General features: G+C 45.4%; 1 protein-coding gene across 2 annotated transcripts in view; it reads right to left on the bottom strand.

The window, feature by feature from the left end:
• Nucleotides 1–22984, bottom strand: part of LOC129707306 (deoxynucleoside triphosphate triphosphohydrolase SAMHD1-like) — a 58368-nt gene extending 35384 nt beyond the window's left edge. The window contains exons 1-4 of one of the 2 annotated variants that reach the window (XM_055652243.1): nucleotides 22806–22984; nucleotides 19432–19501; nucleotides 17852–18012; nucleotides 6727–6842 (exon numbers count right to left, since the gene is read on the bottom strand). In XM_055652243.1, the coding sequence (XP_055508218.1) occupies nucleotides 6727–6842; nucleotides 17852–18012; nucleotides 19432–19501; nucleotides 22806–22816 (358 nt within the window). In that variant the 5' untranslated portion in view covers nucleotides 22817–22984. Of the gene's footprint in view, nucleotides 1–6726; nucleotides 6843–17851; nucleotides 18013–19431; nucleotides 19502–20616; nucleotides 20806–22805 lie in introns of those variants that run through there. The other variant, XM_055652245.1, reaches the window with a different exon arrangement.
• Nucleotides 22985–24818: the final 1834 nt, after the last annotated feature.

Below are 24818 nucleotides of genomic sequence, written 5' to 3'. Positions count from 1 at the left end.
TATCACTCACTGCCGAAAGATCATCGAGGGAGGAAGTGGTATCTAAAGACCAACAAGTTTGTTTAGTTATAAAAGAAATGTTTATTAACTACAACAAAAATAGCTCCCCTGGGCTTTTAAATCATAACTTTGCGGTTTCTAAAATGCTTTCCGCAAAGACGTCCTGTTCCATCAGCGGTTCCCTGTAGAATTTTTGGAATGTCGATTCCCTTGACCATCCCGCTGCTCTGAGGATGTGGTCTAGGGGAACCTGCATCCTATCCGCCGCTGAGGTGGACGCTGCCCTGGTTGAATGGGATTTAAAAACATCTGTGTTAATCCCTGCCATGTTAAGGACCTGTTTCAACCATCTGGATAAAGTCTGGCTGGTAACCCGTCCAAAAGGCTTTTTGTGGCTAACCCATAAGGCTTTTTCTCTCCCTCTAAGAGTTTGGGTAGTGTCTAAATAATGATGAAGGTGGGTCACCACACACAGCCTAGGTTCTGGAGGGTATGCCCGGAAGATCAACGGGGAGTTGGATGTACCTGGTCTGCTTTGTTTTACCAACCCCGGCATGGTGAAAGTAATGGTATCTGGGGTGGTCACCATGTAGTTCAGATTTAGCTGATGCAGCGACTGAACCCTCTGAGCTGAGACAAGCGCCATGAGCATAAGGGTGTTATAAGTGGACTGTTCCAGGCTCAGGGATCCCACCGGAGGCCAACCTCGAAGGTGTGTCAGAACTACACTCACATCCCACATATGGGTGTATCTAGGTGTAGGGGGTTTGGTATTAAAGATCCCCTTAAGGAGTTTGATGACCAGAGGGTGGGATCCCACACTATGCTGTCCTATCGGCATGAGGTATGCGGACAGTGCGCTCCGAGCCGTATTGATGGCACTGTAGCTCATCTTGAGGTCATGGTGCAGGTGGGCCAGGAACTCCAGCACATCCGAGATCGAAGCCGTCTTGTAGGATGTCCCTGCTTCCAGACAGTACTGTTCCCATTTCCTGATGTAGGTCAGGTACTGTTTTTTGGTGGAAACTCGCAGGGATGCCGACATGGTGGTGATTGTTCTCTCTGATAACCCCAATCCCCGGTAAGGTCTGTTCAAAATCTGGAAACCAGGAGGTTCAATTTTTGGTGGCATGGATGGCTAATGCCAGTTACCGGGTGAGTCAATAATTGGGGGTGGTTATGAAGGACCATAGGTGTCTCTACCACCATGTCGTGGAACATTGGGAACCATGGTTGGGTAGGCCAGTCGGGCACGACCAGAATGCCAGAGGCTGAGTCTGCCTGAATTTTCTGGAGTACCCGACTGATGAGGCAGAAGGGAGGGAAAGCATAGAAAAAGAAATTTCCCCAATCCAGCGTGAAGGCATCTACCGCTGCTGCCTCTGGGTCTGGTTCCCAAGCCACATACATGGGTAGTTGGTGATTTAACCTAGACGCAAACAAATCTATATCTGGCGTACCATATTGCTTGACAATTTTAGCAAATAATTATTGGTCCAACATCCATTTGGTGTCGTCGTTTATTTTTCGTGACCTGGTGTCCGCCACTATATTTCGCTTGCCTGGGAAGTAGGCAGCTGATAGCCAAATATGTCTCTCGACACACCATTGCCAGATTATAGCAGTTAATTTGTCGCATGATACTGATTTTATGCCACCCATGTGCTGGATATAAGATACCGCCGTAGTGTTGTCGATCATAATCCTAACATGCACGTGCCGCATATCAGATGCATATGCTTTTAGCCCATAAAAGGCAGCGAGCATTTCCAAGAAGTTAATGCCCAGTGATTGTAGTAGCGATGCCTCTGAGTTAGTCCATCTGCCACCCGTGCTGTCTATGGAGTTAGTAGCTCCCCAGCCTAAAGCACTGGCATCCGTTGTAATGGATATGTTAGGATTGGTTACGGCGATAGGACTGTGACTGTGCCAAATATTATCAACCCACCACTGAAGTTCTGATTTGGCTTCAGTGGGTAATTCCATTTTGCGGTCATAATGCCCCCTATTAAGACGTAATGCATGAGTCCTTGCTCTTTGTAAATTTTGATAATGCAAGGGCCCATGTTGGGCAGCCGGGAATGCTGCTACTATAGAGCCAATAACTCTGGCTACATGCCGTATCCTAGGTTGCGGTGTAGCAATTAAATGGTTACAAGCTTCGATGAGTGAAACTTTTTTGTCTCTGGGCAGAGTGACAGTCATATGAATAGTGTCAATAGTGAAGCCTAGGTAATCCATGTTAGTAGTAGGCTCCAATATTGATTTATCTGGGTGAAGGATGAATCCCAAAGTTTCAAGGAGTTGTTTAGTGGCTAAAACTCCTGCGACAGCTTGTTCCCTTGTTCTCCCTAATATGAGAACATCGTCCAGATAGGCCACGACTAAATGTTTTAGTTCTCTCAATTTTTTCATGGCCACTTTGAGAATTTTTGTAAATAGTCTGGGAGCTGTCGTTAAACCATTGGGCAAGGCTCGGTACTGCCATAGCTGGCCCATCCAGATAAATTTCAGATATTTATAATAATCTTTATGAATGGGTACCAAATAGTAAGCATCTTTGATATCTATGCTTGCCATGTAGTATCCCTTGGAGATCAGTTGTCTGGCAGTGACAAATGTCTCCATTTTGAAATGTTGATACTCAACAGACTGATTAAGTGACGTCAGATCAATAATAATGCGACATCCACCATCTTTTTTGGATTTGAGAAAAATATTTGATACAAATTCTTGCGGCTCGTGTGTGGTCATTTCTATGATGCCTTTAGCCACGAGCCGATCAAGTTCAGCTTGTCCTTCTACCTTCTCAACTGCTGAGGGAAGGAATACCCTTTGGGGCATGTGCTGAACTGGCGGTTCTATGCCTGGTTTGAATTCAATTTTGTATCCACTAATACTGTTGAGTATAAACTTATTGTTAGTAAGGGAGCACCAAACATGCTTGAAGAACCTCAAACGTCCTCCTGTTAATACAACACCCTTTGTCTGTGTATGTTGACAGGAACCAGACCCACCTACCTACATGTTTATTTGTGGGGCCGTTTTCAGTAGGTTTGGCCCAAGGTTGTCCGTGTTGGTGCTGCGGTGGGGCGGCGCATCTTCCCACGGCTCCGCCCTGGGCCCCGCTCTAAAAAAGAGCTCTGGGGGTAGTGGGAGGCGGTCACCAGGCTTTCACCAGCTCGGTACCTGCTGGTGGCTGCCGAGGCGTGCTGCCAACTGGGTGTCTTCACCCTGCTCGGTCCTGGCCCTGCCCTCATGAGGCCTACTGGTTTGGCCGCCTCTTCCAACTCCTTCAGTCTTTTGGCCAGATCTGCACCAAATAGCAGCGCCTCTCGTTCGGGCGCTGGAGCTTTGCAGAGGCCTGCGTATGTTGGGTTGAGGGCAGGCCTGATGTTGTCCCGCCGTAGGCTATTGAGCTCATAGGTGGTGCTGCACATCAGTGCGAGAGCATCCTGCTGGGGTATGGTTAGGTCTTCATTCCCAACGGACCGAGCAAAGGCGGTGATGGCTGCTGAGTGGAGCTTCAGGACTCGCTGCATCTTGACTTCGTGAGCCCTGATCTGCTGCCCCAGCTGGTTCCATATCTGCCCATTGACCGTTTTGACCCTCAGCGCCTCGCAATTCTCTGGCGCTGTGTACGTGTCAAGGGCCTGCTGGACGGCCTTGTCCTGCAGCGGGTTGTTGGACAGCCTGTTTATGCTGGCCGCCATTCTGGGTGGCAATACCATCCCAGTCGTTGGGGGCGCTGCGTATCGGCCCACTACACCCAGTAGCTCTTCTTCTAGCACGCCCGGCATGCTGATGGTATCCTCCGCCTGCCCTTGGGATAGGCCAGCCCAGTCCTGGCCTCCCTTACTGCCCTCGAACATAGAGGGTACAGAAGGGTGTGGAGAGGAGGAGGCCAAAGCCCGTCCTCCTGGGAGATGCCTAGCCTGCATCTCCTCATCAATCATGCGCTCTAGGAGCTGCCTCATGCAGCTGATCCGAGCGTCTCCCCTTTTCGGTGGTGGAGAGTGTTCCCGTTCCTCCGAATCGGAGGACACCGGCCGGTCGGTCTTATGAGTGGCTTTCCTCCCTGTGCGGGGCGTCGATATCTGCAGCACTGGGGGCGGCTCGGTGTCGGGTGAGCGGGAGCGTTGAAAAGGCTCCTCCGCTGCGAGAGGCTGCCGCCCAGCTATGGACCCCTCCTCGGGTGGAGTTGGGCAGGCAGTCCTCCTGGCTGGTCGCTTTCGAGAGGCCATAATTCTCCCTGGAGCGACTCTGTAACACAAAAAAGGCACTTACCTGAGGTCTTGTCTTTATGCTGCAGCTGGAGAGCCTGGCTCCAGCTGCTGCCGCTGTTGCACTGCTGACGTAATGCCGCGCCTGCGCGCTGGGTGGGTTCTTCACGTAGTCACTCACGTGACTCCGAAGTAAAATTAGCATATGTTATGTCTTGTGCGAGGGGACGCATGCGCTAGGGGAGACTCAAGGTGGCGTCCTGCAATAAAGTAGCTTGTTAGTTTACTCCTGTATCTGAGAGTTCTTTTAAGTCATTTCCAAGTACCCAAATACACTACAATCATGACTTCAATGAAAGTACCAGCAAGGAATCTGAAGAGATGTTGAATGAAGTTGAAGTTCATGGATATTATGAACTACTCACTAAAGATTGACGCACACTATTGTCTGGACTTACTTTTCAAACAAGAAAGTGCCAGTCTGCTGAATAATCGTTGTATGGAAGAGCAATGTACCCAGACTTTGAAACACAACTTTGGGGAGAATACGAAATTTCATGAAATAAGAATCTCTGAAGAATAATTTCTACAAGGATGATTGCTTAAAACCCATGTCTACTGAGCAGGAAGCAATTCTACCCGTAGAACATCTGACATCTCTTTGCAATAATGGAGGATTCACACATTCCAAGTGGAACAGCGACAATTGTGAAAGCCTTCCACTAGATGATAGAGCCAAAGAAACCAGAGAGTTGGAATTGGACAGAGACAATCTGCCAATGGAAAGAGCACACTAATGTTGCACAATTCAAATATGTTAACACAAAAGAAAATCCTGCGAATGAAGTTTCCAAAGAACTGACAGTGAACCGCTTCTTAAGCGAGTAGAGATGGATCAATGAACTAAAATCTCTCCACAAGCCAGACAGAGAATGGCCAAAGCTTGAGCTGGGATTTGAAATCTCTGCTAATGATCCGGTAATTAAATCAAATCTAACGGTGAACTTTATCGCTAAAGATCCTGTTATTCTTTTGAAGGATTGTAACACTTCAACATTGCTGTTACAACACATCCATGAGTTGATCGGACATGGAGGAAGACATTTCATGCTATCAAAGCTTTGGACTGTGATAGACTATATATTGGGTATCATGCCTGATTTTAAGGGTTTGGTGCGCATGGTATGACTTTAATCTAAAAACAGTGTTTTAATAAGATTAATAATCAATGTATGCTTGCGTCTAGATGGCGAAAGTGAAGATGGAAGAGTCGATGAAGAATTCTGATTGCGGATATATAGTGCATGCTATTTTTTTCCTCCTTAGTATAGTGGTTAGTGTACCCGCCTGTCACGTGGGAGGCTGGGATTCAATTCCCCGATGAGGAGCCACGGGGTTCAATTCCCTGATTCTTTGCTTTAGATATATGTTAAGCCTTCATGGATACTTTTTTGATATTTATTAATAATTGCCTCGTTATATACTCGGAACAATTAGGCACCAGTATGTAGTGGCCATTTGGCTTGTTTTGCGTGTCATTATAGATGGCATGTGCCTTTAAATTTAAGACTGCTCGTTATATTGTGGGTGGGATTTATGACATATTTTTGGGTGTGTTTGGAGCAAGAGCTACGCTTCTTGCGCAGACGTTTAGTTTTTGGTTTAGTTTGGAACTAGCATGGAGAAGGTTTACCCTTTGACCATGCGAAGTGTAACGGAGACACAAGGAGTTTTCTATCATTTAATGCGATAAGCTGGAGTTTGATGAAGATTATAGTAACGAGTCGGAAGATGTTTGGATGGGTCTTATTGTTTTTCATCAACAAAGAATTTATTCATCTAAGGACTGTGTTTTTGAAGACTTATCTGTGAAGAAGTTCTGAAGGTCTATGACGGTGAGCTCGCATGCGTAAAATGACATTCCCTTTAACCATGTAGCCCATTTAGCGGCTAGAGGGATTAATCTCTTGAACGATATAAAAATCTGCCGCTACAGCTGGTTTAAACTGAAGATAGACACAAATGCTGGAGTTTCGGGTTGAGACCTTTCAGACTTCTGAAGAAGGATCTCGACCCAAAACATCACCCATTCCTTCTATCCAGAGATGCTGCCTGTCCCGCCAAATTACTCCAGCATTTTGTGTCTAAAGGTCAATGTTGAGATGGAAAGACATTTGAATCTGTAGAAGGAGCAGGGTTTAAAATGTCATCTCCTCCAACAGTGCAGCCCGCCCTCAACAATGCACAGGGATGAGAGTCCAGGTCACTGTGTCAGGTAACTAGGCCTGGTTGTGCATCATTCTGCCTGGTTTACCATAAGCTGGATTTGAGGTCTTTCCCTTCATAAGTTCAAGAAACAGCATTAGGCCTTTCAGTTCATCACGACTACTCCGCCATTCAATCATGGCTGATCTATCTTTCCCTCTCAACCTCACTCTCCTGCCTTCTTCCCATAACCCTGACACCCTTACTAATCACCCTTATTTCTCTTGTACTCCCTCACCTAGATCGTGGCAGAGTCCGGCGATCTGAACACACAGGATGTCTCGATGGTTAATCTGAAGTTCTGGTTGCCGATCACGGAGTGCTTTGACCAGCTGTCCCGCCAGATGTGCCACACTGCGGAACAAAGACACAACTATAGAATAAAGACACACAAGCTTTTATTCATCAACAACCTTCATGTGTAGATTTTTCAAAACATTGATCCCTCTGTTCAGGTTTATTATTGTCACGTGTACAATCGTCCAGCGAAAGGCTTCTGTTTACATACTATGAAATCAGATAATATTGTGAATAAATATGCATATGGACCGGCACAGTGGCACAGCTGATAGAGCTGTTGCCTCACAGCACCAGAGACTTGGGTTTGATCTGAAGAAGTTTGGTCTGAAGAAGGGTTTCGGCCCGAAACATTGCCTATTTCCTTTGCTCCATAGATGCTGCTGCACCCGCTGAGTTTCTCCAGCACTTTTGTCTACCGTCTACGTTTGGTCTCAACCTTGGGTGCTGTCTGTGTGGAGTTTGCACTCCCCACCATTGACTCCCCACCATTGACCCATTGACCCCGGACACTTATTATTATTTATTCAAATCGTTTGCTATGTCGCTCTTCAATGGAGATGCTAAATGCATTTTGTTGTCTCTGTACTGTACACTGACAATGACAATTAAAATTGAATCTGAATCTGAATCTGAATCAATCTACAATTCATGTAGCCAACATAAAAAAAGACCTCTCCCAACCTGATCATTCCTTTTCTCTCTGTTCCCATCAAGCAGAAGATACAGAAGCTTGAAAGCACATAGTACCTGACTCAGAAACAGCTTACTCCCCTCTATTGTCAGGCTTCTGCACAGTCTTTCCATAAGCTCGGGTATTATCACAAATCTCTAGCCTACATCATTATGGCCATTTTCTCTGGTACCTGTTTTCCTGCAGAATATATTCTACACTATCTTTCTCTTTGGTTTACCTTTTGTACTTGTATCTGGCTTGATTGTTTAGTTTAGTCAAGAGAAACAGCATTGAAATGGTCCATTCGCCCCATAGATCAAAGCGATGGCAGAATCCTTAACACCACTACTGGTGAAATAGTTTAGTTTAGATACTAATGGTTAGTTTAGCTCAAAGTTAGGGTTACATTAACACTATCCCACTAGGGACAACTTTTACATTTACCAAGCCAATTAACCTACAAACCTGTACGTCTTTGGAGTGTGGGAGGAAACTGACGATCTCGGAGAAAACCCACGCAGGTCACATAACAACTTCGTACAGACAGCACCCGCAGTCGGGATCGAACCCGGGTCCGGTGCTGCATTCGCTGTAAGGCAGCAACTCTACCCCTGCACCACCGTGTCCGCCCCACTCTGATAAGAGTTGAGATGCTTTGCAGAAGAGCAATGAAGCTCTGCACCAGGGGAGGTTTAAAGGAGTAGCTTAAGACGACAAAAACTGGAGAGACTAGGAGGCAATGCCAGATCTTTGCAACTTGGCAGACGAAGAGAGAGCATCAACCTTTGATCAAAGGAATCCACACACTCAGAGATGGGGTGAGACAAGGAGTTCTTGAAATAGGCCAGTGAATGAGAATTTTATAGCAAGATGAAACACTCAGATTGCAGACAGATCTGATTTATTGGAACAAATAGGTCACAATGCAAGTTAAAATACATGTTGAATGAGACAGTGGAAGGCAGCTAACCCGCAAACTGGTGGGACAGCACCTCATATTCCTCTTAGGTGGTTTACAACCCAACGGAATGAACATTGAAGTCTCCAAATTTAGGTAACCTCGAACCAACTCCCTCCACACCCCTCTCCTTCCTACCCCGCACCCCTTCTTCTTCCCTCCCACCTGGACTACCACTTATTTCCCTCCCCACCCACCACCTCCCGCCCACTGGCTTCCCAATTTACAACTCTTGAATCCTGTCACGCACCTCTGGATCTGTATGTAATACGCTGAATAGCTCTAGGGACAGCATCACTCAGAATTATGGTGGTGATGGATGTGCTAGTCGAGATGGAGATGCTCCCTGCTGGACCCTCTGCAGTTTGCATATCGGGCCAATAGATCTGTGGATGTTGCAGTCAACCTGGGCCTACACTCTCTCCTACAGCACCTAGACCGCCAGGAGACCTATGCGAGGATCCTGTTTGTTGATTTCAGCTCTGCATTCAACATCATTGTGCCAGAGCTGCTACACTCCAAACTTCCCGAGTTGACTGTGCCTGAACCCCTCTGTCAGTGGATCACCAACTTCCTGACAGACAGGAAGGAGCATGTGAGGCTGGGAAAGCACATCTCGGACCCGCAAACATTCAGCATAGGAACACCGCAAGGCTGCGTACTCTCTCCCCTCCTCTCTCTACACCAACGACTGTACCAACACAGACACCTCTGTCAAGCTTCTCAAGTTTGTGGATGACACAACTCTGATTGGATTGATCCAGGATGGGGAGGAATCTGCCTACAGACAGGAAGTGTCACAGCTGGCGTCCTGGTTCCGTAGCAACAACCTAGAGCTCAATGTTCTTAAGACAGTGGAATTGATTGTAGACTTTAGGAGAGCTCCACCTCCCCTCACCCCACTCACCATCAACAACACCACAGTCACACCTGTGGAGTTTTTTAAGTTCCTGGGAACCATCATCTCCAAGGATCTAAAGTGGAGGGGGCTACCATCGACTACAGTCAAAAAGGCACAACAGAGGGTGTACTTCCTGCGGCAGCTGAGGAAGCACAATCTGCCACAGGCAATGATGGTCCAATTCTACACGGCTATCATAGAGTCTGTTATCACCTTCTCCATCATGGTCTGGTTTGGCTCAGCCACCAAGCACGACACCTGGAGGCTGCAGCGAATCGTCCCAACAACAGAGAGGATTATTGGCTGCAACCTTCCCTCCATTGATGAACAGTACACTGCAAGGGCCAGGAAGCGAGCGGGCAAGATCATCTCTGACCCCTCTCACACTGGTCACAAACTCTTTGAATCACTTCCGTCTCGAAAGCGACTGCAGATTGTCAAAGCTGCCACAGCCAGACATAAAAACTGTTTTTATCCACGAGTAGTTGCTCTACTCAACAGCCAAAAATCTGTAGCCTCCCTTTGATCTGGTATTTTGTTGGTTCACATGCTTGATCAATGGTGTTTTATCATGAATGTATTATTATTATTATTATTATTAATGTTTAGTGTTTTCTGAGTCATTCGTAACTGTCACTGTATGTCATGTTGTTGCTTGTGGGCGGAGCACCAAGGCAAATTCCTTGTGTGTGTGAGTGCATCTTTGCATGTGTTGATGTTTTGGAGATCTATGATGCTGGCTGTTAGGGTATTCCAATCCCTTGCTGTCTTGAAGAATAACAAGTTAGAAAGCACCAATGAAGTGCCATGCGGAAATAAATAATTTCCAGATTGGTAGCTTCTGGTTGACGTGCCTATGGGTGCTTGGATTAACTGGATGAGGTCCTCCATCTTTAAATCAATAATGGTATTCTGGATCTTGTGGAATGTTGTCAGTCTGATGAACCTGCGATGAGTAGTAGGTGGATGAAGTTTAAGGTCCTTTATCATGCTGGAGACTGAGCTCTGCCACTTGTAGTTGTTAGATATTAACCTTGCTGCTCTGTTTTGCACTGCCTGGATCTTATTGATATTCCCTTGAGTGAAAGGATCCCACACGGAGCAGCAATATTCAACATGTGGACGTACAAGGCTTTTATATGCTTGGATCTTAACTTCATTGGGTGCGTTTTGCAGATTGCGACGTAGAAAGCCGATGACTGCTGGCTTTGTCTGTTGCCCCATCCACATGCTTCCATTTCATGTTTTCAGACAAAGTAACTCCTAAGTATTTATGGCTAGAAACTGCCTCTAGCTGTTGTCCAGAGAGTGTATAGGAATGAAGGATTGGTTTAGGTTTCCTAGTAAAACGCATGACATTACATTTTTCTGTTTTGAACATCATTTGCCATTTCTTCTCCCATCTCTCCAATGAGCGCAGATCTTTTAGAAGAGTCAGGCAATCACCATGATCACCTTATGCTTTTATCTCTGGCCTTTGTGCACTACATTTGCCTATCAAAACTCCCGTCTCCTTCACCTGTGTCCCACATTGTCCTGTCTCTCCCCTCTGACAGTTTTATTCACCTCTCCTCCCCACCTGCATCAAGCAGATGAAGGGTCTTGGTTTGAAACTTCACCTATCCATGTTCTGTAGATACTGCCTGACCCATTGAGCTACACCAGCAACTTGGTGTCTTGACATGCTGAAATCATTGCATCTCGGTCAGGGCCTAAGCAATAGAGGGGTCGACAATGTAGTACAAGCCCCATAACATGATGGAAACATACAGTGGACATTACAATTTCAAACAGCACTTGTAACAAACAGCAGTCACAGGAGGAAGGGTGTGACTATTTAATTAATCTGACTCATGTCTAGTGTGTCAACAAAATAATAGAGGGAAGACACCTGCAAAACTTGATTATCTACCACAACCTGAAATGTATTTTGAGAATTTGCAAATTAATTTTGTACAGATGCCTGCAACAAAAGGTTTTAAATACATTCTGGTCATAGTTGAGATGTTCTCCAGATGGGTGGAAGCACATCCCATAAGGAAGGATGATGCAAGAACTGTAGTCAATGTTTTAATGAAAGAAATAATACCTAGATTTGGGATACCCTTGGGAATAAACAGTGGCAGAGGAACTCATTTCACCAGTAAATTCGTTCAGAAATAGTTACACCCTGATGGCCGTTTGTGGGGTGGGAGATTGCAACCTTCACGTGGTCCGCCCTGTTTCGACGAATGCAATTAACCTGGCGTGCACAATCAAATAAGATCAAATAGAACAAGTTGTCCTACACCTTTAGGCTGTGCACGCCATATGCAAGAAGAAGATGGCTGTTTGTTCCAAGTGCTGCTTGAAATTGTCTGGGAATGTGTTGAAAATAGTAGAGGAGATAACGAAGCTTGTTTTTCATTTGTGAAAAGTTAGATCGCCCATGCCCAGTACCGCTAGTAGCATAGAAATGTTACTGTAAATGGGGGGTTATGATTGGCTCAGAGAAGGGATGCTTGTGCAGGCCTCATAAAAAGTGAGATAGAATAATGTCAAGATGCCCTTGTATTGTGTTTGACTTGTATTAACCATCTGTTGTTGAATAAGATTAACATAAGCAAAAAGTATGTTATGACTAATGAAATACTTGGTACCTATGTAGTGATAGAAGGGTGACCATTGGGCAGTGTGGAATCGGTGGACTGAAGGGCCTGTTCCCACGCTGTTTTTCTAAGCAAAAACTAAACCAAGGGGCACAGAGGAGGAGGTGACTGCATTTGCTCAAAGACCAGTGAAGGTATTTTACAGAAGGACACAAAGTGCTGAAGTAACTCAGCAGATCAAGCAGCATCTCTGGAGAACATGGATAGGCCATGTTTTGGTTTGAGACCCTTTGTCAGACTCCTCAACTTCAGAGATGCTGCCAGACCCGCTGAGTTACTCCAGCATTTCGTGCCCTTTGTGTATTAACCAGCATCTGCAGTTCTTTGTTTTTATATTATTTCCCAGATGAGATGAGAGATTGAAGCCTTTAGTGCACCCTGGCCAGTCACTTGTCAGCAACAAAAGGGCACCAAGCTCGAACTTGGCTACGAAGCTCCCACAGCTCAGAACATCCACCGAACAATCATGTGGGATGGAGTTACCTCATCAACTCTGGGGAGATGGACCTCTCTTTGGAGGAGTACTCACCTGCTGGAACCAGGCAACGGACATCTCAAATCCACTCATCATGTTTCGCTTGGGAAACTAACAACCCAGCGGTACAAATGTTGATTTCTCTAATTTCATGTAACTCCTGCAGCACAATCTGCCACAGCAATGATGGTCCAATTCTACACGGCCATCGTAAAGTCAGTTCTCACCTCCTCCATCATGGTCTGGTTTGGCTCAGCCACCAAGCACGACACCTGGAGGCTGCAGTGAATCGTCCGAACAGCAGAGAAGATTATTGGCTGCAACCTTCCCTCCATTGATGAACTGTACACTGCAAGGGTCAGGAAATGAGCGGGCAAGATCATCTCTGACCACTCTCACCCTGGCCACAAACACTTTGAATCACTTCCATCTCGAAAGTGACTCCGGATTGTCAAAGCTGCCACAGCCAGACATAAAAACAGTTTTTATCCACGAGTAGTTGCTCTACTCAACAGCCAAAAATCTGTAGCCTCCCTTTGATCTGGTATTTTTATTGGTTCACATGCTTGATCAATGGTGTTTTATCTATGATAAAAGGAATCAGGGCTCGAAATTAATGGTTGCCCGGGTGCCATTGACCACCCAAAGTGCCGCCGGGCAACCTAAACGGCGAGTCATTTTGCCCAGCTTGGCACTACAGATACTGGTTTATACCGAAGATAGACACAAAAAAATTGAGTAACTCAGCGGGTCAGGCAGCATCTCTGGAGAAAAGGAACGTGACATTTTGTGTCGGCGGCAGCTGTATTGCGGGGCAAAGATACTAGATGCAGGGTGACGAAGGGTTGAAACGAATGACAGGCCCCGGCCGCACAGCGGCTGCAGCGGCCGTGACAGCGGCTCCATCTCCATCCCGCACCGATCTCTGTTCCCGTCTCTATTCAGTCCTCACTGACATCTCCTGTGCTCCACTCGCCATCAACCACCGCCCCCCCCCATCTATTCATCCTGCGCTGATCACCATATCCACCTCGCATTGATTCTTCTGCCACCCCCCAGCCATCCTACACCAATCTCCCCATCCATTCTGTAGTGATCTCTCCATTCATCTTTCACTGATCTCCCATTCATATTGTACTGCTCCCCTCATTCATCCTGTACTGATCTCCCATTCATCCTGTACTGATCTCCCATTCATCCTATACTGTATCCCTCAGTCATCCTGTAGTGATCCCCATTCATCTTTTACTGATTCCCCCATTCATCTTTTACTGATCCCCCCATTCATCCTATACTGATCCCCTCCATTCATCCCGTACTCTCCGATCCACTGTACTGATCCCTCCCCCATTCATCCAATACTGATCCCCCCATTCAAGATGAATTCAAGATGAATGGGGGGGGGGGACAATCTGGGGAAGGGTCTTGACCCAAAAAGTTGCCTATTTCCTTCGCTCCATAGATGTTTCCTCACCCGCTGAGTTTCTCCAGCACTTTTGTCTACCCCCATCCATCCCATACTGACCCCCCCATTCAACACTACTGACATCCCCCGTGCTCTCCCCTCACAATTTTACGTACTTCAACCAACACGTACTAATCACCTGCCTCGATCCATCCATTCCGCACTGATTGCCTACTCAACCCACACACCCCCACCCGCCATCTATCCACCCCGCACTGATTCACTCATCCCCCTCTCCCTGACCCCATTGTTCTAGAAATGTCTTCAGAGCGAACATTGAATATGTTTGATAACAGAATGCAATCAAATGTGTTTTAATGCCCAATGTTATTATTTGTTTTAGTCCATAAAGATGGAATAATTAAATTGTGAACACGTGAAACATTAAAACCGCAGTGTTCGATTGTCACTGCTACCGTTGACAATGAATTACAGAATTCATTTTAATGGCAAATCAATGCTCTTAATATGGAGTATCAGTACTGTAGTTATTTAATGAGCAACATTAACAACTATATGTTGGATTTATCCAGGTTTTACTTCTACAGTCGGTCATATACATCATAAATTTGGTCAGGAGATATTTCAATTGAAATGTTAACATTAATTCTAAAGTGGGAATGATGGAAACAGCGTTTATCAATAATTGTTTTTTAATCTGGTTCGTACAAACTGGGTATCTTCATGCTGTTCACAACACATACATCTAATCTGAATGTACGGTAATGTGGCGTTTTGACACCTTTAAACATATTACCAAAGGAACATTTGCTACAGTTAGGTGCTTTGGCCATCTCTTGTCAGTTAGTGTAATGCCAGATTAGTATAGTCGGTTTTAACAGCTATTATCATAAAATGCCTTTAGAAATTTCCTTGCAACCTGTATATTTTGTTATGGATAAATTATGTGGGAAGCCAGAGTGTTTCTGTAACAATAGCAATAACGACCCATGCTATGGTCATGTCATGGCAATTTTCGATCCTTCACAGAAAACATGTTTGAATCAATCTGTAGTATGCATGGTTAAGCATATATGTTACCATGGTCCAGGATTTATTGACACAGGTTGAATACGCTGAATAATACGCTGAATAATCCAACCACATTTTTGTTTGGAAGTGGAAAGGACTAATAGAAATTGCATTCATTGCAATGTGTAAAAAGAGTTGAGATACTGCATTATAATTTTGCTGCATTTCATTGTGGTAGATATCATGTCTTGATTGGTGAATATGTTTAGTTTGTGACTTTATTTGAAGCAGAAATAATATGCGAATGCTTCATCGAGCATAATTCCGACTGGTAACTACACACTTCGTCCGAGCACATTATCGCACGTGTCATGCAAACCGTCTTAAATGACCACCTAAACTGTCATTTGGCAACCTAAAAAGCTGCTTAGGTTGCCCGGCTGGCAACAGGGAAAAAAAGTTAAGTGAGAGCCCTGGGAACCCGACCCCCGATGATTCCTGAGAAGGTAGTCCTGAAATGGAATTATGAAAAATCCTTAAGATTAGCTCAAGCCATGTGTGAAACAGTTGGTAAAATCTATGAGTAAGTTAAGCAGGCACAGGTCCCTCTGGCAGAAGGAAATATGCACCCGTTTAAACCAGGAGATTAGGTTTATGTGCGAGCAATGAACAAAGATTCTTTCTCTTCTAGGTGGAAAGGAGCATATTTGGTGCTGCTGACAACACGGACAGTAATAAAAGTAGAAGAAAAACCCGATTGGATACCTCCCACCAGATGTAAACTGCATCACTCAGACGGAACCCTCGAAGAGAAGGAAACACAAGAACTGTAAAATGTTGTGATGATAAAAAGTATTAAAATGTAGACATTCCTTATTAACTATATTTGTAGTATTAAATACATGAATATACTAACATTGTGGGATCAGAGGGGATATGAGGGTGAAGTGAGGCATCTAGATAGTTACAATAAACAGGTTGAAGGTAGAAATTGAAACATGAAATTCAACTAACAACTTTCACACAGAATACAGTGAACACGCTGCTGTAAGTAAAACAAGCTTCCTTATCTGATTAGAATGTTGCGTTTGTGCCCGTATCCCTTCGCATGCACAAGGAAGTATCCCTTTGCTAGCTCAAGGATGGATTCCAGCCAAAATTATAATTGGGCATATACGTCTCCATTTTTGCAATTGATTAATGAGAGAAAATATAAATATGCTTTCTTACTATAAGTGTTGATCATAAAGATTAACGAGGGAACTGGAAGAAAAATTAATATCCTTCCTTACTCAATTTTGATTGGAATTGAATAATGTAACGAAAGGGTGTATTGGATGTGACCATTGGCATCTCTCGCATCTCGCAGAAGAAGATTGTGGGAATCGGCAGAGTGAGGTTAGACTATTAACTCTTGACTGTAATTTCCACTGGAACCCAAGAGCCTTTGACTAATTCTGAACTAATTTACTGGTGAAATGAGTTCCTCTGTCACTGTTTATTCCCATGGGTATCCCAAATCTAGGTATTATTTCTTTCAATAAAATATTGACTACCGTTCTTGCATCACCTTCCTTATGGGGTGTGCTTCCATGAATCTGGAAAACATATCAACTATGACCAGAATGTATTTAAAACCTTTTGCTGCAGGCATATGTACAAAATCAATTTGCAAATTCTCAAAAGGAATTTCATGTATTCAAATTTTGCAGGCGTCTTCCCTCTATTATTTTGTTGACACACCAGACATGAGTCAGAATAATTAAATAGTTACACCCTGATGGCTGTTTGTGGGGTGGGAGATTGCAACCTTCACGTGGTCCGCCCTGTTTCGACGAATGCAATTAACCTGGCGTGCACAATCAAATAAGAACAAATAGAACAAGTTGTCCTACAACTTTAGGCTGTGCACGCCATAAGCAAGAAGAAGATTGCTGTTTGTTACAAGTGCTGCTTGAAATTGTCGGGGAATGTATTGAATGGAGGATGGTAAATGTAAACATAAAATAGTAGAGGAGATAACGAAGCTTGTTTTTCATTTGTGAGAAGTTACAGTAGATCACCCATGCCCAGCACCACTGTAAATGGGGGGCTCATGATTGGCTCGGAGAAGGGATACTTGTGCGGGCCTCATAAAAAGTGAGATAGAATAATGTCAAGATGCCCTCGTTTTGTGTTTGACGTATTAACCATCTGTTGTTGAATAAGATTAACATAAGCAGAAAGTACGTTATGACTAATTAAATACTTGGTACCTATGTAGTTGATAGAATATTTTCGTAGAGTAGTATCTAACAAAAGTTGTTTACTGCACAGTATAACTATCGGCTAATTCTGTTGTGAAATCAGAGAACTGGTGAGCAGTTTACTGCAGCTATCCATGATATCATGCAATAAAATCTCGAAGCAAATCTGCCAAGTCTCCGCTTTTCATTGAACATTAATTTCCCTCTAAATTAATTTCTTCCACACTGCAGGTGCTGTCTGTACGGAGTTTATAGGTCTCCCTATGACTGCGCAGGTTTTCTCCGAGTGCCCCGGATTCCTCCCACTTCCAAAGACATGCGGGTTTGTAGGATAATTGGCTTCTGTAAATTGCATCTAGTGTGTGAAACTAGGAAAACATAGAACTAGTGTACGGGTGATCATTGGGCAGTGTGGAATCGGTGGACCGAAGGGCCTGTTTCCACGCTATTTTTCTAAGCTAAAACTAAACCAAGGGGCACAGAGGAGGAGGTGACTGCATTTGCTCAAAGACCAGTGAAGGTATTTTACAGAAGGACACAAACTGCTGAAGTAACTCTGGAGAGCATCTCTGGACATGGATAGGCCACATATTGGTTTGAGATCCTTTGTCAGACTCCTCAACTTCAGAGATGCTGCCAGACTCAGCTTTTGTGTCTATCTTCCATATAAACCAGCATCTGCAGTTCCTTCCTACACATTCCAGAATTGCTCGCCTGGTCCTTACCCGATGGAGTGCTCAAAGCGGTTGTGGGAAGCCCCAGGGTAGACGAAGTAGGCCCCTCCGAGCTGCTTAATGAAGCGGAGCCTCTGGAACTGCGGGGTGTCAATGATGCGGACGAGCAATGGGTGCATCTCAATGTGGCCGTGAATCGGATCGTTGAACACCTGCAGGGAAGTCAATGCTCTGTTAATCTTTTTAAGTGATCTGTAGGAGTCATTGCCTCAGAAAGATAGCCAGCATCATCAGAGGCCCACACCACCGTGGCCCATTTCACTCCTGCCATCTGAGTACAGGTACAGGAGCCTGAAAACTGCAACGTCCAGGTTCAGGAGAAGCTTCTTCCCTGCAACCATCAGGCTTTTAAACACTACAACCTCCAAATAAGCTTCAAACTACATAGACTAGGGGCATTGTTTTTATCTTCGCACTATTATTGTTTTTTTTTTTGTTGGTTATTATGGTGTTTATAGAGTTCTACATTTAAATATCCACTAAGATAGACAAATGGTGCTGGAGTAACTCAGCTGGTCGGGCAGCATCTTTGGTGAAAACTGATGGACGATGTTTCCGGTCCAGCACCTTGCGTCTATCTTTATATAACCCAACATCTACCAGACCCAAGAGCAAACCAATCTCCTCCTCACCTAAGCCTATGAACCTTTACCTTCTACCCCCTTCCCCCACATTGTGTTTATGTTTCCCATTAAATAAATCTAGGTAATTTATCATTCTCCACGCGCTGCCTTTCACGCTGGGTTTTTCCCCATCATTTTCCTTTTTTTTGCTCTATCATGACTTCTAAGAGAGAGAAAGGTTCCACATTCCAGAATGAATGGTTCCAATCAGAAATGTCGCCTGCCCATTCACTCCTTAGATGCTGCCTGATCCGCTGAATTTGTACAGCATGCCATGTTTTGTTCTACATTTTTCTTTCATTCTTCTTACCGTGAAGCAAAGTTTTTATTTTCTGTTCCCTTATCAATGACACCTTCACCATTGAACCCCCTTCATTTATTAAGATGGCGTCCAATTCATATGCCCAACCCTCTTTTCTGGGGAGCCGTGAGCCCTGCCTTTGCCAGGAGCTCGAACCTCACTAGATTAATTGCAGTCTAACAATCCCTCATTCATGTATGGACAGCCACCTTTTAAAAAATTCTAAAGTTCGTTAGACTTTAGATATGATGTGGAAGCAGCCCCTTTGGCCCATCGAGACCATGCTGACCAACGATCACCTCGTGCATTTGCACTATCTTACACACTAGCGACAATTTACAGGTTTATTCACCATAGCCAATTAACTTGCAAACCTCTGCGTCTTTGGAGTGTGGGAGCACCCGGAGAAAGCCCACCCAGTCACGGGGAAAATAAAAACTCCATGCAGGCAGCACCTGTAATCAGGATCAAACCCAGGTCCCTGGCGCTGCAAGGCAACAACTCTACTGCCTTGCAACTGTCACATGGGTGGGGTCACAGGATATTTGAAGGCTCTGCACGCCATCAATTCTCCAGAGGCTGCGCCCACGTGATAATCAACCAAAACCCAGTGATGGTTTAATGCCCTGTCGGGAGCATCATCTTACCTTTGCGTCAATAGGGTTCTGCCAGAGCATATTAATGCACTTGATCAGTTTTATTCGGTCTCCCAGGATGCTAGATCGAAAATAAAGTAGCAATAACAGTTACCTCCCAGGCAATGCAAAGACTCAGATATACTACAGACTACATCCCTCACCATCCATTTGGATCAGCAGCACCATTATAAAGCTGGCAAAGCCACCGTCTCACTGCTCCCGGTTCAATCCCAAACTCTGATGCTACGTGGAGGTTGCACATTACCTGTGACCACATGGGCTTCCTCCAGTTGCTCTGATTTCCTCCCACACCCCCAAGACACACAGGTTGGTAGATCAGGTGGCTACTGTAAAGTTGATGGGAAAGTAGGTTGCTTAACGATTGGTGTAAATGTGTGCTTGATAGTCAGCACAACTCAGTGGCCCGATGTGCCCGTTTGCCCGACAAGACCATTGTTTCTTAGCTCCCTCTGCACCCCTCTAGTAACTGGTTATGGAATCAAAGCACACCACAGACTGAACTATTGGCAATATTTTTTTAATAGAAATAGAAAAATGAATACAGACGAGAATTCCATCCGTTTTCCCACTGCTCAATACTTTAGGGAACATGAAAATTGGAGGAACTGCACTTCGTATTTTGCTTGGGCAACTTACAAGCCAGCAGTATGAATATTGACTTATCTAACTTCAAGTAACCCTTGCTTTCCCTCACTCTCCATCCAACCCCAATCCTAGTTCTCCGACCAGTCTGACTGTCCTGATTAAATTTTATGTAGGAAGGAACTGCAGATGCTGGTTTAAACCGAAGACAGACACAAAAAGCTGGAGTTACTCAGCAGGACAGGCAGCATCTCAGCAGAGGGAATGGGTGACATTTCAGGTCGAGACATTACATTTTATCTTTGTTAGCTTCATCATCTTTCCCGAGCTAACAATGATCTATTCTACATTTTCCTTGAACTTTGTCCCCTTTGATGTCTAATTTTCACACCTTACCTTTCCATATCTGTGTCTCCCTCTCCCGACTCTTAGTCTGAAGCACGGCCTCTATCTGAAATGTCACACATTACTTATATCCATGCTGCCTGTCCCACTGAGTCAGACACGGAAATCGCTATCAAAACATGGGGGGACCAGGGGACCGGGAGGGACACAGTTTCTTAGCGGCCGCGCGCGCATGCGCACACTCACACTCACGGCCTCGGAGGCTTCAGCCATGGGCCCTGTGGACGGTATTACGGGAACGACTGCCCAGGCTTATGGCCAGCGCGGAGAAGCAGCGCTAAATGCCGCTCAACTCTGCCTGACTCGCCGGGTTAACCTACAGCCCCGCCTGGACTGACGGGACACCAGTCCGGAGCCATGGAGTTAGCGCTGCTTTTCCGCGCTGGCCGTAAGCCTGGGCCGTCTTTCCCGTAAGTCCAGGCAGGGCTGTAGGTTAACCTAGCGGGACTGGCAGCATTGAGCTGGGTTTAGCACTGCTTCTCTGCAATGGCTGAGGGCACCGCTCCTGTCTCACTCCCGACATCTCTGGCCCCCCTGGGTGTGGGGGGGGGGGGGCATTCGGGGGGGGACGGGGACGGGGACGGGGATGGTCCAGTGGCGGTTCGGCAGCGATTGCAGTGCCGAAGACCCGGGATCGATCCTGGCTGCGGATGAGGCGCAGGTCTGTGTTCAGGGCTGCCGAAAGTGTTTTTCGCTTGTCACCCTATGACCTGGGCAAGCAATTCAAGCTCCGCTCTAATCTTTGCTCCACGGACGTCTCCCTCCTCCAATCACCGCGCTCTATCCTCAGTCCCAGCCCCCCTACTTCTGCCTCTGACTGACACCTCCCTCCTTCAATCATCGCGCTGAATCATCATGTCCCGCCCCCATTGCCTGCTGACCGACGTCTCACTCGTCCAATCGGCGCCCTCGATCGGCAGTCCCACCTCCACCGTCTCGCGGAAAGTGGAGATTTCACCAAGTTTAAAAATCCGGATTACAAAAAATGGGGGTGGGGATCATCCCCCACCTCTCATAACGGGGGTGTGACGTGTCCCCACCCGGAATTTCTGCCCCTGCACTGAGTTACTTCAACATTTTGTATCTATTTTCAGTGTAAACCAGCATCTGCAGTTCCTTCCTACACTTTCAATAGACAATACACAATAGGTGCAGGAGTAGGCCATTTGGCCCTTCGAGCCAGCACCATCATTCACCATTCATCCCCAATCAGTACCCCGTTCCTGCCTTCTCCCCATATCCCCAGACTCCGCTATTTTTAAAAGCCCTATCTAGCTCTCTCTTGAAAGCATCCAGAGAACCTGCTTTCACCGCCCTCTGAAGCAGAGAATTCCACACTCTCCACTCTCTGTGAGAAAAAGTGTTTCCTCGTCTCCGATCTAAATGGCTCACTCCTTATTCTTAAACTGTGGCCCCTGGTTCTGGACTACCCCAACATTGGGAACATGTCCAAGCCCTTAACAATCTTATATGTTTCAATGAGATTCAGTAAAGAAAGCGAATGGTATGTTAGCTTTCATTGCAAAAGGATTTGAGTATAGGAGCAGAGAGGTTCTACTGCAGTTGTACAGGGTCTTGGTGAGACCACACCTGGAGTATTGCGTACAGTTTTGGTCTCCAAATCTGAGGAAGGACATTATTGCCATAGAGGGAGTGCAGAGACGGTTCACCAGACTGATTCCTGGGATGTCAGGACTGTCTTATGAAGAAAGACTGGATAGACTTGGTTTATACTCTCTAGAATTTAGAAGATTGAGAGGGGATCTTATAGAAACTTACAAAATTCTTAAGGGGTTGGACAGGCTAGATGCAGGAAGATTGTTCCCGATGTTAGGGAAGTCCAGGACAAGGGGTCACAGCTTAAGGATAAAGGGGAAATCCTTTAAAACCGAGATGAGAAGAACTTTTTTCACACAGAGAGTGGTGAATCTCTGGAACTCTCTGCCACAGAGGGTAGTTGAGGCCACTTCATTGGCTATATTTAAGAGGGAGTTAGATGTGGCCCTTGTGGCTAAGGGGATCAGGGGGTATGGAGAGAAGGCAGGTACGGGATACTGAGTTGGATGATCAGCCATGATCATATTGAATGGCGGTGCAGGCTCGAAGGGCCGAATGGCCTACTCCTGCACCTAATTTCTATGTTTCTATGTTTCTATGAGATGCCCTCTCATCCTTCTAAACTCCAGAATGTACGTCCAGCTGTTCCATTCTCTCAGCACATGACAGTCCTGCCATCCAGGGAATTAACCTTATAAACCTATGCTGCACTCCCTCAATAGCAAGAATTTTGGGAACCTCTTTGCTCTCTCTGCCCTGAATTCTAATTCCTTCTGTCACTTAATTCCTCCAAGGCCTGAACCAAAAGTTTTGCTTACCTTACATTCATCTTTTCAAAATCATATACTGTCAACGTTGGCAAGACATCGCTGGTAAGATTTTGATCTAATGAGAGGATGTACAGGAAAATGAAAGTGAAAGCAATATTCAAATAAGAATCATGTCTATATCACATAGCCCAGGCAAAGATTCCCAACACCCTGATGATTAGGGGGAACAGCATCAGGGCTTCCAACTCTCACGCATTGAGCGTGAGACTCACACATTTCGACAAATTCTCACATCGCACGCTGATCAAAAATTTCACACGCTCTGTCGTGAGAAATTCTGTGATGAACGAGAATTTCAAAACTCATATCAACTGCATGGGCCGCCGCTGTTGGAGAGCCGGGGCTGTGGGAGGGATGGAAGCAGAAGCAGCGGTGGGGCAGATGCAGATGGGGTGCCAGGGTTGGCGAGTGTTTGCTGGGCTGGCGAGTCGCTCGCTGCAGCTCCAGCCATGGAGCAGCCCTAGTGCAAGAGTCCCAGGCCGCCAGAGGCGTCGAAAGCGATGCGCCGCTGCCGTTAGAGTCTCTGTGCCGAATTCGCCCTGGTGACCGGCATGGATCAGGCTGCGGGTCAGTGCATCCTGGAGGACAACCAGTGGCTGCTGGAAGTAGGTACCAAGCTCTGGGTAGTAACAGTGGAAGATAGTGGACTTCAAATGGGGGTGGTTGGAGAAAGCACCCTGCTTGCCTGCTAGATTTTCATCTACTGTAACTGCAGGAAAAATGGTCCCGTTGTTGGGAGAGTTCAGAACCAGGGGGTCACAGTTTAAGAATAAAGGGTAGGCCAGTTAAGACTGAGATGATGACAAGCTTTCCTCGCCCAGAGAGTTGTGAATCTGTGGAATGTTCTGCCACAGAAGGCAGTGGAGGCTAATACACCGGATGTTTTCAAGAGAGAGTTACATTTAGCTCTTGGGGCTCGCAAAATCAAGGGATATGGGGATAAAAACAGAAAAGAGGTACTGATTTTAGATGAACAGCCATGATCATATTGAATGGCAGTGCTGGCTCAAAGGGCCCAATGGCCTTTTCCTGCGCCTATTTTCTATGTTTCTATGCTTGAGTATATGGCAATAAAATTTGACCACTTCATTTTGAAGCATTCGTGCATGGTGGAGGTATAATAGAGTGATACAGTGTGAAAACAGGCCCTTCCGTGCAACTTGTCCACACCCGCCAACATGTCTCAGCTACACTACCTGCTTTTGGTCCTCATCCCTCCAAACCTGTCCTATCCATGTATCAGTCTAACTCAGGGGTGGGGAACCTTTTCATGTTGGAATGCCGCATTAAGTTAGCTGTAATGTAATAAGGCCACATATAAGAAACTTCAATTACTTCAAAATGTACATTATTTTGTTAAAATAGCCCTCATGACTTACTAATGTTTTAATTGTGGCCGTCAGTCATGGAGGATTATTTTGTTGGTTCTTCTTTTACTCTTCGGTATTTTAAATACGTTCATTTTAAGATTAAAATTAAAATAATAAAAGACGAACAAAAACATACTTACAAAATTAAAAGGATTTGTTCTACAAAATTTTGATTCATTCAAAAGGCGGCTCTTAATGGCCTAGAAGGCCACATGCGGCCTTAAGGGCACAGGTTCCCCACCCCTGGTCTAACTGTTTCTTAAATGTTGGGATAGTCCCTGCCTCAACTATTTCCTCTGGCAGCTTGTTCCATACACCCACCAATACCCTTTGTGTGGAAAAAGTTACCCCTTAAAAAGTTACCTAAAAAATACTTCAAACAAAAATAATTGAAATCATACTTCTACAATGCACTAAAACATGATTTTAATACGTCAAGGGAAATAACAACGGAAGTTGTTGGCCGTGCAGATATAAAGATCGAAAATATCGGGAATTATCGCGTTTGCTCACTGCATTTCAAAAACATCAATAATGTCTTAGTTTTGATGCAGCGAGCAAACGCGATAATTCCCGATATTTTCGATCTTTATATCTGCACGGCCAACAACTTCCGTTGTTATTTTCCCTT

This window comes from Leucoraja erinacea, chromosome 21 (genome assembly GCF_028641065.1).
Source record: "Leucoraja erinacea ecotype New England chromosome 21, Leri_hhj_1, whole genome shotgun sequence".
In the NCBI taxonomy this organism is placed as follows: domain Eukaryota; kingdom Metazoa; phylum Chordata; class Chondrichthyes; order Rajiformes; family Rajidae; genus Leucoraja; species Leucoraja erinaceus.
This window is presented reverse-complemented; position numbering and strand designations above follow the sequence as displayed.